Raw genomic sequence first — 13,767 nt, forward strand, 5'->3', positions numbered from 1 at the left:
CAATTAGGTCGACGAAAGGCGGCGCGACTAGCAGCCAATCAGCCAATCTCGCGACGGTGAATTCAGAAAGCGCGCTGCCATTTGCAGTTGTGCTGAAGCTGGCAAGCTTGTTACTAGGCGTTCACTTTGGAGTGCCCACCAGGCGTTATTTGGCTCGGTTCTGATTAGTTTCAGGCACGGCGAAGTCTTTCTCAGGTAAAACTGATTGCCTGTGGCCATCTTTGAGCTGCTGCACTCGGCGAAAGCATGCTGCGTCCGCCCAGTGCGTTTTGCCTGGCCATAGCGCCGTGGGCGCCTTGGAGCAAGATGGCGTCCCTTGTGTACCCTCGCTCCTAGCGCGCCGTGCGTGTAAACAACACCACGTGGGTCTGTTGGGCGCGACGACTGATCAACGTTGCGGCAACGTAATTTGATTTTTGTCTTCCTCCTCCCTCCTCAACAGGCGCGTGTCACGTTGTGACCGACGAAAATCGACAGGAAGCATGGAGACGGCCGTGGCCGTGCCCGGAATTCACGTGGACATGTCGTCCAAGCGGGGATCGACAGCCGTGTTCCAGCGGACGACGTGTCGATCGGCGAGCGTCGATCATCGGCCCAAGACCCTGAAGCCCGCCAATGGAGCCGAGTCCGGCGTGCTCAGAAGGCCCGCCGCCGCACGCGAAGAGCCCGCGAGCAACCAGAACAAGCCGCCCGTGCCGACGGGAGGCAGAGGCATTCACGGTAAGCGGCGTCAGTCCTTCGGCGCCGCGACCGACCACAGTAAGCACCTGTTCAAGAGGCGACGGCGCGACCTGTTCACGCCTCCCACCAAGTTCCTCCTGGGAGGCAACATCAACGACCCGCTGAACCTGGCCAGCTTCGCTGACGACGAGGTGAACAAGCGCGCGAACGCCGTGACGCCCAAGTCGTCTCCTGTGCCGACTCCGCGGCACAGGACTCAGGTGGAGGTGCTCATCCCGCCCAACATCAACGACCCGCTGAACCTAAACTCGGGGGAAGACATCGAATTCAAGCTCATCTCGCCCGGCTCGCGAAAGCGAAAACGTAGGTACAAGCGCAAGTCTAGGAGTGAGGACGACCCGGGCGCCGTTGAAGGCAATACGACGACTCCCGCCGCTACTGCCACCGCTACTACTACTACAGATGCCACGGCTCCCGAGGCCTCTTCAACGACCGATATCGTCGATGGTGCTTCCGCTACCGATGCGGAGGCGCCGGTGACGACGCCTTCTCCGGCCGTCAGCGCGGCGACGACCTCTCGGAAAACGTCCGGGAGCACTCAAACGCCCGCTGCGTCCTCCGCGGCTGCTCCCGTCGACAAGATCGTCTCTCCCGTCGTGCCTCAGGGTTCGCCCGGCAAGTTCTCGCGTCGCAAGTCTTCGGGTGAGACGCGACGTTCGAGCGCCGCGGCCGCCTCGGCGTCTCGTCCGGCGGCGTCCAGCACCAAGAAGCAGCAGCAGATGCACTTCAGGCCCAAGGACGCCCACTTCCAGTACGGCAACTACAACAGGTACTACGGCTACCGCAACGGCGGAGGCCAAGAGGACCCGCGGCTCAAGGCCATGAAGCCCGAGTGGTTCAAGGGCCGAGACGTGCTCGACATCGGCTGCAACGTGGGCCACCTGACGCTGTCCCTGGCGCGAGACTTCGCACCGCGCAAGGTGATTGGACTGGACATTGACGGCGGCCTCATCCGCGCCGCGCGCCGCAACGTGCGCCACTACCTGACGGCAGCGCTGGCCGGAGAGATGTGGTTCCCGGTCTCCATGGCCATCTGCCACGGTCCCATCGCGGCTGCCGCGCTGCCCGGGCGCCGGCCAGAGTCCGTGGCCTTCCCGAACAACGTCTTCTTCGTCGAGGTGAGTGTGAACTACTTGCTGAAGACACACACAACAGACAGTTTATCTGATTCGTCCATGCACTTTGTAAGCTAGTCGAAGTGCCAATTCTTACTCTTGCAGAACTGTGGCTCAAGCCCCGCACTTACCTCTCTGACATGCCCACCCAACCTCAATAGTGTGTACGGACCATGTGAGCATGTGGCTAAGAACCGCTTTGCAACACTTCCTCTATAAAGCGGTGATTTACTGCAGTGCTACCCCCAAGACGCATCTATCCCTGTATCGATGGCATGGCTATTTTCCAACTGGGCACAAATATTTGCCACCTTTCATTATCAACGTAACACGCTCCTCAGCAGCTGTGGCTGCGTGCTTCTGTCTCAAGGGTGCTCTGTCAACACAACTGCTATAAGTCGGTCTTTCTCACAAGATGGCATCTACCCAATGGCACATCCTTCAATGTATACCATTGTGGTCTTGATTGTGCTATCAAAGTACGAGTAGGATGCTAATACCGCAGATAAGTGCTTTGCATGAAAACAACCTACACTCTTTTTACGGCTGTAGAGAGCCAATATACTAGTGAATAACAAGACCACCCGGTTCTGGCACATTGCAGCAATCGACGGTACATGGCATACCGCTAGGTGGCCTGAACAGGCAGTTTGGCACGCACTCTTGTGGTCTGTAAACTTTGGTGGCCAACTGTACAGGGAATGCGGTGAACCCTGGCTGGCATGCAGGCCTGTATTTGATGAAATGAGCCGAGACTTATAGATTCTGCCACCTTAAAACTGGTTAAACTAGCAAACTAGTTCGAAAAGTGCAGGTGCACTGATTGTATGTAACTGTGCAATGATCAAGCGCTATCTCTTTTTGCCAGTTTTGCTAGCTCAAATCTAGAGGACTTCGAGAGCAGTGTAGTCTCCACATAAGAAGTTTGGCAATAAGCTCCTAGTTAGTGAGTGTTAAGAACCGTGCATTAACAATATTGACCAAAGCATACGAAAATACCTTTTAAATCTGTATCATTACACCAACATACTGGTATTGCAGTTTAGATGGGAAATTGAGATATCAAAAGGGACCTTCACAGTTGTTGTTTTTTTTCCCTCTGGTGATCATTCTTCTTCCACTTGTGTAAAAGTAAATGCATCCTTGAAAATAATGTGCAGAGTTTAACTAAGCAAATGCAATACTACCTAAAGCTTTGTAGATGAAACCAGGGTTGCTTTTGTATGGTATGTGTTCATCATGCATTCCAGAACTATATATCTCTCTCTGCCTTGAAGGGACTCTTCAGAGAAACGATTTTTTTCATATTAGTTAATTACAATTCACAATATTAGAATTAGCACTCTTAATGAGCGAAAATGCAGTAAAAGAAAAAGGTAAGAAGGTTATGCCACTTTACAATTCCCTCACCGGCTTGTGGTAACATTGTAGCTTTTGACGGGGTCTGCTTGGGCCTATGTAATCATCACTGAATATTGTGTACATGTTCTGGGGGACTCGATCTTAGCCCGACTAGTTTCGGAACATTTCTTTCAGCCAATTTGGCTACACAAAAGCTTTAAAATTTATGACATAACACCGATGTCCATGTGCTGAACTGTTTTAATGTTTCACTTTAGCCGACTAAGGTGGCAAGGCGGGCTTGTTGGTTATTCATGTTTTTCGAGGTATAGCGCATCCAGGTCCTCGAAAAACAAGAAAAAAAATTCACTTTAGCATCCCTCTACAGGGACACTGTAGGCAAATTACACTGATGTTGGAGTGAAAGGCTTGAGAACTTCTAAAGCGTCAGTGCTATGCATAGAAGCACCTTAGTCATCGCGAAATTATGGTAAGTGTAGAGAAAACTAAAAGGAGTGGAGTGGAGCACATTCCGAAAGCATTCTCCAGTCGTGAATGGTAGTCTACCACCATCCCTCGAGAGGAAGGCGTATAACAGATGCATCTTACTGGTACTTGCCCGTGGAGCAGAAGCCTGCAACTAAGAGGGTTCATCTTAAATTGAAGGGGGACACAATGGGTGATGAAAAGGAGTATGGTTAACCTTAGGAGATAGGGTAAGTCAGGGAATAAACAGGGCTTTAGGATATCATAGTAGAAATCAAGAAGAAATAGGCATGGCTTGAGAGGGAGACGGAAAATTTGATGGGCAGATGAGATCAAGTTTGCAGGTATGACGTGGCAGCAGAGAGCACATGATTGGGAGAGGCCTTTGCAGGGCAGTAGGTGTAGTTAGGCTGACGATGATTATGGGGCAATTTGCGCCACTGGTAGGACATTTTGGGAACAGAGCCAGTTGATGTGAAATACAATTAATCACTAGTACTCACACTACTTGTGAAATAAAAGAACATTGCAGTGCACTTGCACTGTGTTTTCGTTGACTGAAGGCACAACCACATTCAAGGTGTGTCAAGTTTCTGAGGTTATGTGTAGGGAAACAACTGAAGAGGAATGCTGAATTAGCTCATATTTACCGGTTTGTTGTAAAACTGTGAAGCGTTTTTTTTTTTTTTTTTTTTTTCACATTGCGTAACAGACTTGATGAAAGATTGAGAAATTAAGATACGATGGGGAGCACTTTTTATATCTCTCTCTCTATTGGTCTTTAGTGCAGTCTTGTGATTAAAGGGAAAAAAAAAAAAAAACTTGCTCCCAGTTGGGTGGCCTTGAAATGTCGATCACATAGTGCACAGAAAAGCGAGAGAAAGGCTAAGTTCACTGTAATCTAAATGCTCCATGCTGCCCAGACTGCTGCTTCACTTGTGCAGCTAGGTTGCTGTGTCTGACCAAGTGTTTGCTCTGTGTATGCGTTGCGCACAGGGTAACTACATCATGGACAACGAGGCCCAACTGGAAGCGCAGCAGGAGGAGTTTGACATGATCCTCTGCCTGAGCCTGACCAAGTGGGTGCACCTCAACTGGGGCGACGACGGGGTGCGGTTCCTGTTCAAGCGCATGTACCGCCAGCTGCGGCCTGGCGGACGCATGCTCCTCGAGGCACAGCCCTTCCACTCGTATTCCAAGAAGAAAAAGCTCACGGCAAGCACCTCCTCTTTCTGCGCTCCTCTTACTACCACTTTTCGGCGAGAATTTTCCAGATTCGTCGGTCTGTTCCAAACTTCCTCGAGCTTCCCAACATCCCGCAAGCGCGGCCTCACATTGCTGCCTTATTTTTAATGCAAAAAAAAAAAGAACCGTCATTTGAGAGACTTGTGTTATTGTTAGACACAACAATGAAACCAACAGACAATTAAGCCAGCAAAGCATAGGCAAAATTATAACAATTACCACTGTGGGGATCTGAGGCGCGCCTGCGACCATTTCGCGGGCATTCCGCCACACGGCCACACCCTTTCGCTTTCCTGCTCTGTTAACACCACGTGGCGATAGATGGCGCCACGTTCGGGCACGGCGCGCGCCACTGCGCGCGCCGAGGGAGCGCTCTCTTCTCCGTTGGTTGGCGCCGGGTAAGCACGTGTTTTCCTTCGTCCGCGTCCCCTTTGGGAATCGCCGGACTGCAGCCTGCCTGGGGTGGCCTTGGGCACCTCGGCAGGCGTGTTTACTTGAGTGCTAGCTTCGGTAGCGTACGCTAAGCCCACAGCGGTGCCTAGTGCTTGAAGTGGTCGTACCACAACGAGCCGCACTTGCCGTAGGCCCAGCGCGTACGAGGTTTGCCCTAACACTCGCGACCAGGCCCAGTGGCCATCGTGAGAGTGCGCAGCATAGCCGCGAGGGACCTTTTCCCGACCGGCGTGTCAAAGCTCGCCATTGCCAGCTGCGACGTGCTCGCGGTTTTCCCCTTATTGTGAACGTCCGCGTGCGGGTGCCTTTGCTACCCGCGTCCCGGGAGCGGACGTTGTGCTGTTGTTCGGGGTGCCGCCAGAGGCAATAAAGTGTTGTGTACTGTTACATTAGAACACTGTCTATTTGCCGCGCCGCGCTAAACGCCTTATCAGTTGAGCGCGCGCGGAGCGGTGCGCTACACGCGAGTAAACGGAGTAGCGGCCCTGTGGCTCGCTAAGCGTGAACCCGCGGTGATCGTCCGCTGCAGTTAGGAGCGGGGTCACCATACTGGCGCCCAACGCGGTATCAAAGGCTCATTAAGCCTTTGATTAGTCTTAGCCGAGTCAGCCCGCCTTTGCGAATTAGACTCGCCGCGTTTACCCGCGTTATGTCTGCTCCGCGTGAGTTCTGTCCGCTGACGCTTTTAGCAGATACCGCATTGCTCGAGAACAGGGCCAGTGCCCCCCTTGAGCATCACAATCGCGCACCCTCACTTGTCACAAGCCCCAGTCGGGATGACACGAGGCGCTACGTATCAGCTCCCATTGGAGAGGTAGCGCGTTTTGGGTCCGGGGCCATAGCCCAACCCGAACAGTGCACAAGGACATGGACTACTACTGCTCCCTTTGGAATGCATGGTAGTTCCATGTCACAGCGCTCCGAAACGGCTCTCAGTGGAGCTTCCGGGGCGCAGATCGGCACCGCGGCCTCAGCCGTTGCCGAATTTTGCCCGCTGGCTGCTACGCAACCTAGCAGCCAAGCTCATTTCGAGCACGCGCCTGTACCACTAGCCGCAAGCGGCCTAGCATTTTCACGTGAAGCTGCCCCAAGAGTCGGCTGTGAAAAACAGGCGCTCCCCAGAGTCGCGACGGCCGGTATCCATTTTGAAACCGCGCCGCTTATCGAGCTCGGAGACAGTTCCCCATCGCTCGCCCGCGCCGCTAATGCACCGACAGCTTCCTTTGAAGCGGGCGCACAGACGCTGCTGCAAAATGCCGCCCAAATGATTCATGCACTCACGGGGGCAGTCCAAACGCTTTCGGCCATTCCGAAACGCCCTCATCCCGCTGTCATGTTGGCCGTTCCGACCTACAGCGGGTATGGTGATCTGCAAAGTGCAAGAGATTACCTGGACTCCCTCGCACGTTATCAGAGAGCCATGGGTCTAGACGACGAGGAAGTGCTCGGACGCGTCGTCCCGGCAGCACTGACTGACACGGCGGCCAGGTGGCATCGGCTTTCCGGCCACCGAGCAGCAACCCTCGAGGAGTTCCGCGCGGCCTTCCTGCGCGAATTCTTACCCGCTGACTACGAGAGTAGGATGCGGCGCGAGCTCGAGCTCCGCACACAAGCTCCTGATGAGTCGCTTCAGGAGTACGTACGGGCGATGGAAGACCTTTTTTCTATCGCTGAGCCCAGAGCCTCGAACGAGGAGCGCGTCGAACGGGTGATTAGGCAGGCACACCCGACCTTTTCGGCGTACCTGCGCGGCAGTCGCTTCCGTGATTTGGAGCAATTGGCCGTCGAGGCAAAGCGCATCCAAGGCGACATTCTCGCCGCGCGTTCCTATCACCCGCCACCGCCAGCCAGCGAGGCCCTCGAACCGCGCTGCGCGTGGGGAGGGGCCATGACCCTTTCTCAGCGGCAACAGCCCGCGGAGCCCTTGTATTTGTCAAGTGTATTCTTGTGTTGTTTATTTTTTTTTCTTCAGCAGTAGTTGCAGAGCGAGGCTGAGGCTAGCTGTTGCCCATTGCATGACGCCTTTGCTTGCATGGGCGACGACCGGCTGCCTTTGCAGACCGGTATATAGGGTGAATTAAGGAGAGGAGGATGTGGGGATCTGAGGCGCGCCTGCGACCATTTCGCGGGCATTCCGCCACACGGCCACACCCTTTCGCTTTCCTGCTCTGTTAACACCACGTGGCGATAGATGGCGCCACGTTCGGGCACGGCGCGCGCCACTGCGCGCGCCGAGGGAGCGCTCTCTTCTCCGTTGGTCGGCGCCGGGTAAGCACGTGTTTTCCTTCGTCCGCGTCCCCTTTGGGAATCGCCGGACTGCAGCCTGCCTGGGGTGGCCTTGGGCACCTCGGCAGGCGTGTTTACTTGAGTGCTAGCTTCGGTAGCGTACGCTAAGCCCACAGCGGTGCCTAGTGCTTGAAGTGGTCGTACCACAACGAGCCGCACTTGCCGTAGGCCCAGCGCGTACGAGGTTTGCCCTAACACTCGCGACCAGGCCCAGTGGCCATCGTGAGAGTGCGCAGCATAGCCGCGAGGGACCTTTTCCCGACCGGCGTGTCAAAGCTCGCCATTGCCAGCTGCGACGTGCTCGCGGTTTTCCCCTTATTGTGAACGTCCGCGTGCGGGTGCCTTTGCTACCCGCGTCCCGGGAGCGGACGTTGTGCTGTTGTTCGGGGTGCCGCCAGAGGCAATAAAGTGTTGTGTACTGTTACATTAGAACACTGTCTATTTGCCGCGCCGCGCTAAACGCCTTATCAGTTGAGCGCGCGCGGAGCGGTGCGCTACACGCGAGTAAACGGAGTAGCGGCCCTGTGGCTCGCTAAGCGTGAACCCGCGGTGATCGTCCGCTGCAGTTAGGAGCGGGGTCACCATACCACCTGAATTTTAAAAAAAATGAAGTGTACGAAAAGGCACCCTTTTCATCCTTGGGATTCAAACCAACAGCCTTCAAGTTAACCATTTGGTGCTGTATCAATTGAACTACAGTGGAGGGTTCTCCCTCACCCCACGTTCTTGTGCATTCCTTGGGTAAATTGTTTTTGTTTTTTGGTGGGGGGTTATCTTTTTTAACGTTACATCATTTTAAAAACGAGTTTTCTCAGAAGATGCCACACCCCTCTGAGTGTAATGTCCACAAAACTTTCAGACATTCGGAGTTTGCAAGTATGTGTCTATTGTTTTGTTCCAATTTCTTTCTCATATTTTAAGCTGGGTCACTTTTGCACAAAACATGTACAGTCACGTTCAGTGTGACATGCAACACGGGAGCGCATGTCTTCATGAGCTCTAATCTAGGATCACCCGTGGCATCAACAACTTTTACTTTCACAACTGGATGCTGGTCTCGCAAGGGAATGCTCCCAGATGTTTAGTTGCAGAAATGAGGGTTTGTTGAAGCCATGTGCAATCTTTCTGCCGACAAGGCCACTCTCTCCCATGTTGCTAGTCGTATTGAGTACAGCTACGCTGTCATGGACAAATATTTTCTATCCGACTTGCCTTATTGTTCTTTTCTTTGCTCATGTTTTCTGATCTCTCTCTCTTTGATACCGCAATTGTTCACCAGCAAAACGTGCTATTCGCTTGCATTTCTGTAGTACGACTACTGCTTAGGGTTCTGGGAAGCCGATTTGATGAGCTAATAAATGATGCACGAATCTTTCTCTCTGTCCCCCCTTTTTCCATTCTTTTGTTGCATGTCCATAGTAGACTTGCATTGATGTGAAGTTTTATTTTGTAGGAAACCACGTACAAGAACTATCACGCAATCACCCTTCGGCCAGAAAAGTTCAACGAGTACCTGCTTTCACCAGAAGTCGGCTTTGCAAAGTGTGAACTTGTTGCCACGCCTTCACATGCTTCCAAAGGTTAGTGCATTGAAATTTGGCTCTTTTCTTTTTTTCCTCCTTGTCAACTACAGTTTTGCGGTGAAGCTTGGCTAATCTGAAGCTTCTAGTGCATGGATCCGCTGGATACACCATGCATTTTTGTGAGGCTGTCGGTAATTCCAGTTGCAGTAGTAGTTGTGGCAGCACATGATTCAATTAGATTTTAGTTGTTAGTATTACGGTGAAAAATTGCAGTTGCCACGTTGTTGGGCTATGATTGCTTGCGATGAACTAGAACACCTAGGGGGCCCTTCTGAGCAGCTAGTTTCTGGACAGATGGGGACTGTCATAAAATGGAAATTTAACTAGAGCTGTATTCTGAAATGTAGTGCTATTTCTAATCTACAAAGTTTTCAATAAGAATGATGCATTGCCAGAAATGTATTGCTTCTATGCGATACACTGTTTAAAATATTTTGCGTAGTGCTTGCGAAATAGGGGTCTCGAACTCAACTGAACTAGTGGGCGGCAGTCACGAAAATTTACTCTTGCAAGGGCTGGGACATTAAAGTAGGAAGAGAGGAGGGGGGGGGGGATAGTCTGTACTAAATGACAGCTAACATTGCAATTTAAAAGACCTTTCACAAATCTCATGTATGGGTCGTTTCTGAAGGGGATTTAGCACCAAGATTCCACCAACACATCGATGCCCACCTCAAAAAACACAAAAATTTGGATACTGATTCTGAAGTATCGTTTTGTTTCACGATTATGTATCAATACATGATGACTACAAGGGGTGTCCCAGCAAAAAAAAAAAAAAAAAATCGAGTCTGGCAATGCATGTGTACTCCATGAACATGCATGGGTGGGGGGGTGCAGAGACAATCACGTGCGGGTTAAGTTGCGTGCGAGACTGCTGTCGTAGAAAAATGCACATGATTATGAATGTTGCATGGCATCATGAATTTCACTCAATAAGAAGTGAGCATCTCTGTACAAAACTTATATTTGACACAGCTAGAATAATAGAATTGACATAGCACACTCATCAGAGATATTCTACATACTGTTAGCAAAAGCCAGCATTGATCACTACACTACGTGGTCCAGCCCATGAACTTCCTGTGCAAGAGTTCACAGCTCAGGTTTCACTATAAAGCTCCGTCCTGCTGCCGAACAAATAATTCTGCGCAGAGGCATATTGTCCTTATATTATCTGCAACATTACTCTTACAGAAATTTGTGTGCTTTTGTAAGTAAAGGACAGTGCACTAATGACAAAAGGACAGTATGTCTGAGTAAATTTCCAGGTTGGTTGGCTTCTTTTAAAGCACTTGTTTATGTATGTTGTTGCATTTCAGTGGGGGCAAAATGCAAAGCGCAATTTTTTTAAGGGCCCCTGAAGCACCCAGACTTAGAAAGTGAGTTGTGGCATTGCAGTCGTGTGCAAGTGCTGCCCCTGTTGGTATCGCTCTTCCCTTTGCTGTGCCGCGTTGGCCGTGTAAAGGGAGTGAGAAAGGCAAGTGCGCACTTGCAAATAAACGGGCAAACTGGTTCTTGTCCACCCACTTGACAGCACCTGCTGCTCACTACATCGCCTTAATTAATTTGACAGGTGATGTCACCACGGATGCTGGGATGGGATAGTGGAAAAGCACGCAAAGGAGCAAGCCTGTTGAGAGGGTAAAGCATGGGTAAAGCTAAGTAAGTGAGAAGGAAGCCAGTTCAAGGAGTTGACTAATGGTAGTGCATGCTTGAGCGTAGGTGGTTCTGGCGAGAGGAAAAAGGGCGCGCCGAGCTTTGGTGAAAAGCACAGAAGTGCACCAATGCCACGAGCTCTGCTATTTAATTGGCCTTCGCGTCGTTTCTCTTTTGTGTCAATATTTTCTCTTACCCATTTACTTCTGCAATAGCTGTGGCCTTGAGGGCACAATACCTTTCATAGAAAAATGATGATTCTATGATTGTACATATGCTTTAGTTGTAGTCATTCTTGCACTTCATTAATGCAGGCTTCCAGAGGCCCCTCTATTTATTCACCAAAGCAGGCTCACTCGACGAGTCGCAAAGTCGGCCGGAGAACAATGCAACGGTCTCCAGCAGCAGCAACACAACCACCAATGCCACCACCAACAATAACAACAGGAGCTGTGCGCCTGCCACGTCGAAGGCGAGCGGAAAGAAAGAATGACTTCCCTCTCGTGTTGGGCAGTGTGATCTTTGTTTTGTCCCGTGTGATTGTTCCGCTGCACATCAGACTATCCTCCCGGTGCATCACCATACACAGGATGGGCCTTGCAAGTGTGCTCGTCAATTCACTGAACAGCGTTTTTTTTTTTCTCTCTAATCTCCCTGTAAGAATTTTTTTGTGTGTTTGTTCGGTGCCTCTTTCATCGTTCCGTGTTTGCTTCCAAATGGGACTCTGCTCTCCTCATAGAGACATTCTCCACATGCACATAATGCAGCGCCATCAAGTGTTTGCTTCTCTCGAGTTGCCTCCGTTTCTTCATTGAGGGAGTCGTGTCACAGTGACTTTTTTTTTTTTTTGCCACGTCCAAAAAGCATGGCTGATAAAAAGCCAGTGCAGTGTTTTTGCAATGCAAACTGTGTGCCAGTAAAGGAGGTCATGGAATGAGCTCTTGTACTGATTAAACATTGCTCTAAGATGACAAAAAAAATGTCAGTTACTTTAGAATTGCAGAACTATGCGCATAGCTTGCACTGTTTTGAATTTGTCGTTGCGCTACTTGTTCTACACATAAAAATGTAAAAGTGACTATGAATACAGAAGAGGCAACAGGCAGTGCTTATCCAGGCACTCTTACTGTGTCAGTTCACTCTGTGGCCTTAAGTTTAAGCAGTGCTGCCATTATTTCTGAAAAGAGTGCATGTTTGGTATATAAAAGACTGTAGAACAGATAATTTTTCTCAAAGTAGCTATCTTGATCTTGCCAACTTCCTGTGGTGTAGAAAGGGCTAGGGATCACATGAGCATACCTGTAATTGGGAAAACTAAGCATGTTTCAGAAAATCGCTTGTCATTTTACAGTCAGCATAGTGTGGTAGGTGTGAACAGTAAACACGAAAAATAGGGTACCCTAAAGCTTTGCTTTTAGGAGTCGAACACGAGAGCAACATTCTGTTCGTAGTGCATACTTCAAACACTTTGCGCATGAAACCTTTTCGATTTTCCTATACACCCATTACGTTAAAGGGCCACTAAATAGGCTCCTACTTTTTTTTTTTACACCCCCCATACAAGCTCAGCGATTCGTAGATTAGACCGCAGCGATCACGTTTTCTGAATATAACAGTGCTGCGCGCCGCACAGAGCCTCTATTTCGAAAAACAATTCCCGTGCATCTTTCTTACGCCTGATCGACCCCCTTGCACGCGCAGTGACGTCAACTTCGCGATCGGCGACCTGATGTAGCACGCAGCTCGCCGATTGGTTTAAATCAGGTGTGAAAAAATAGTGAAGTCAACGTCAGTTCCTGTTCCCACCCATAGCTACGAAACTGCCCCTTGTTTCTTGGCACTGCGGTGTAAGGACCAGTCTCGCAGTTGTTGCATGCACGTGTACACTCCTCGCTCAACTACAGCGCCTGTGCACACACATGAACGTACTTCACCCTTGACATGAGCAACACGAGTAAAGTGTTGCTCTGTCGTTGGCTGCAAATTGAGCGCCTGGGCAGTGGAGAAGCATCCGCACCGGGTGCCTCACGATGGGGCCCTGCGCACTGCATGGCCGAAGCGAATTGGCCATCCAGCGACATGTCGGGGACCTGATCGTTTACGGTCAACACTTCGAACCTGACGCTTACGCGACTTACCCGTGGCTGGTGTGGCCAACGGTAAACAAACAACCTTGCTTCGCAGCAAGCGGAAGTGCGTTGCGACTGATCAAGTTCGCCGATGACGTCACTCGCTGACGAAGAGTCGTTTCGAAGTGGGCGGAGTCACGAGGATGGGCTACGCCTTCCCCTTCGTGGAAGGGAGAAGGGGGAGAGGCAGCGTGAAAATATGAAACTAGCTTAGACTGATGTTCTAACCTCTGTAACTTCCTTAATATAGCTCATATTCGCGAAATTCTTGCTACATCATGTTCGCAAAAACAAACTGCACATATATCTCAATTGAAAAATTTTCGGACCTTTTATTTTCGGTTTACTGGTCCTGAGGTCCGAAATAGGTGCAGCAGCTTGTGTGCCTTTTGTAGTGGGGTACTGGCTTTCAACCACGGAGCCATTATGATAAATACATTCACCTCCTCCTTTGGGTACGAGCCAATTGCAGAGGAAAACAACAACTACTACTACATATTCAGACAATGGATGCTTGACCACGCATTATTACTGCAATATTTTCTGTTGCATTGTGAAGCATATATACAGGACGCATGGGTTTGCGAAGCATGAAAGCTACTTTCACTGCATTTCCAAGCAGAGAAAGTTTTTTTTCACTGTTCTCACAAGCAGAGGCGTGGCCGTGTGGTAGTGGTAAAACATCCGCTTGCCACACTAACGACCCGGGTTCCATCCCCACTCGGACCC

The 13,767-nt window shown here is 50.6% G+C and overlaps 1 protein-coding gene across 3 annotated transcripts; it reads left to right on the plus strand.

Moving 5' to 3' along the window:
• The first annotated feature begins 69 nt into the window (after positions 1 to 69).
• Positions 70 to 11,889, plus strand: LOC119176277 (7SK snRNA methylphosphate capping enzyme). 3 transcript variants are annotated; one of them, XM_075889296.1, is made up of 5 exons: positions 70 to 195; positions 443 to 1,859; positions 4,680 to 4,906; positions 9,129 to 9,247; positions 11,224 to 11,889. In XM_075889296.1, the coding sequence occupies exons 2-5, from the start codon at positions 483 to 485 to the stop codon at positions 11,400 to 11,402; spliced, it is 1,902 nt and encodes a 633-aa protein (XP_075745411.1). In that variant the 5' UTR covers positions 70 to 195; positions 443 to 482; the 3' UTR covers positions 11,403 to 11,889. The 3 variants fall into 3 exon arrangements, with proteins under 3 accessions (XP_075745411.1, XP_075745410.1, XP_037283379.2); XM_075889295.1 differs by lacking the exon at positions 70 to 195 and having other exon boundaries at positions 337 to 1,859; XM_037427482.2 differs by lacking the exon at positions 70 to 195 and having other exon boundaries at positions 337 to 1,859; positions 4,680 to 4,898; positions 9,121 to 9,247.
• Positions 11,890 to 13,767: the final 1,878 nt, after the last annotated feature.

Source organism: Rhipicephalus microplus, chromosome 3 (genome assembly GCF_043290135.1).
Source record: "Rhipicephalus microplus isolate Deutch F79 chromosome 3, USDA_Rmic, whole genome shotgun sequence".
Classification (NCBI taxonomy): domain Eukaryota; kingdom Metazoa; phylum Arthropoda; class Arachnida; order Ixodida; family Ixodidae; genus Rhipicephalus; species Rhipicephalus microplus.

Excerpts from the sequence above, each read along its gene's own strand:
- LOC119176277 (XM_075889296.1), top strand. The coding sequence starts at position 483 with ATGGAGACGGCCGTGGCCGTGCCCGGAATTCACGTGGACATGTCGTCC. Across the intron at positions 1,860-4,679 it reads ACAACGTCTTCTTCGTCGAG|GGTAACTACATCATGGACAA; the intron begins GTGAGTGTGAAC and ends CGTTGCGCACAG. Across the intron at positions 4,907-9,128 it reads AAAAAGCTCACGGCAAGCAC|GTACAAGAACTATCACGCAA; the intron begins CTCCTCTTTCTG and ends GTAGGAAACCAC.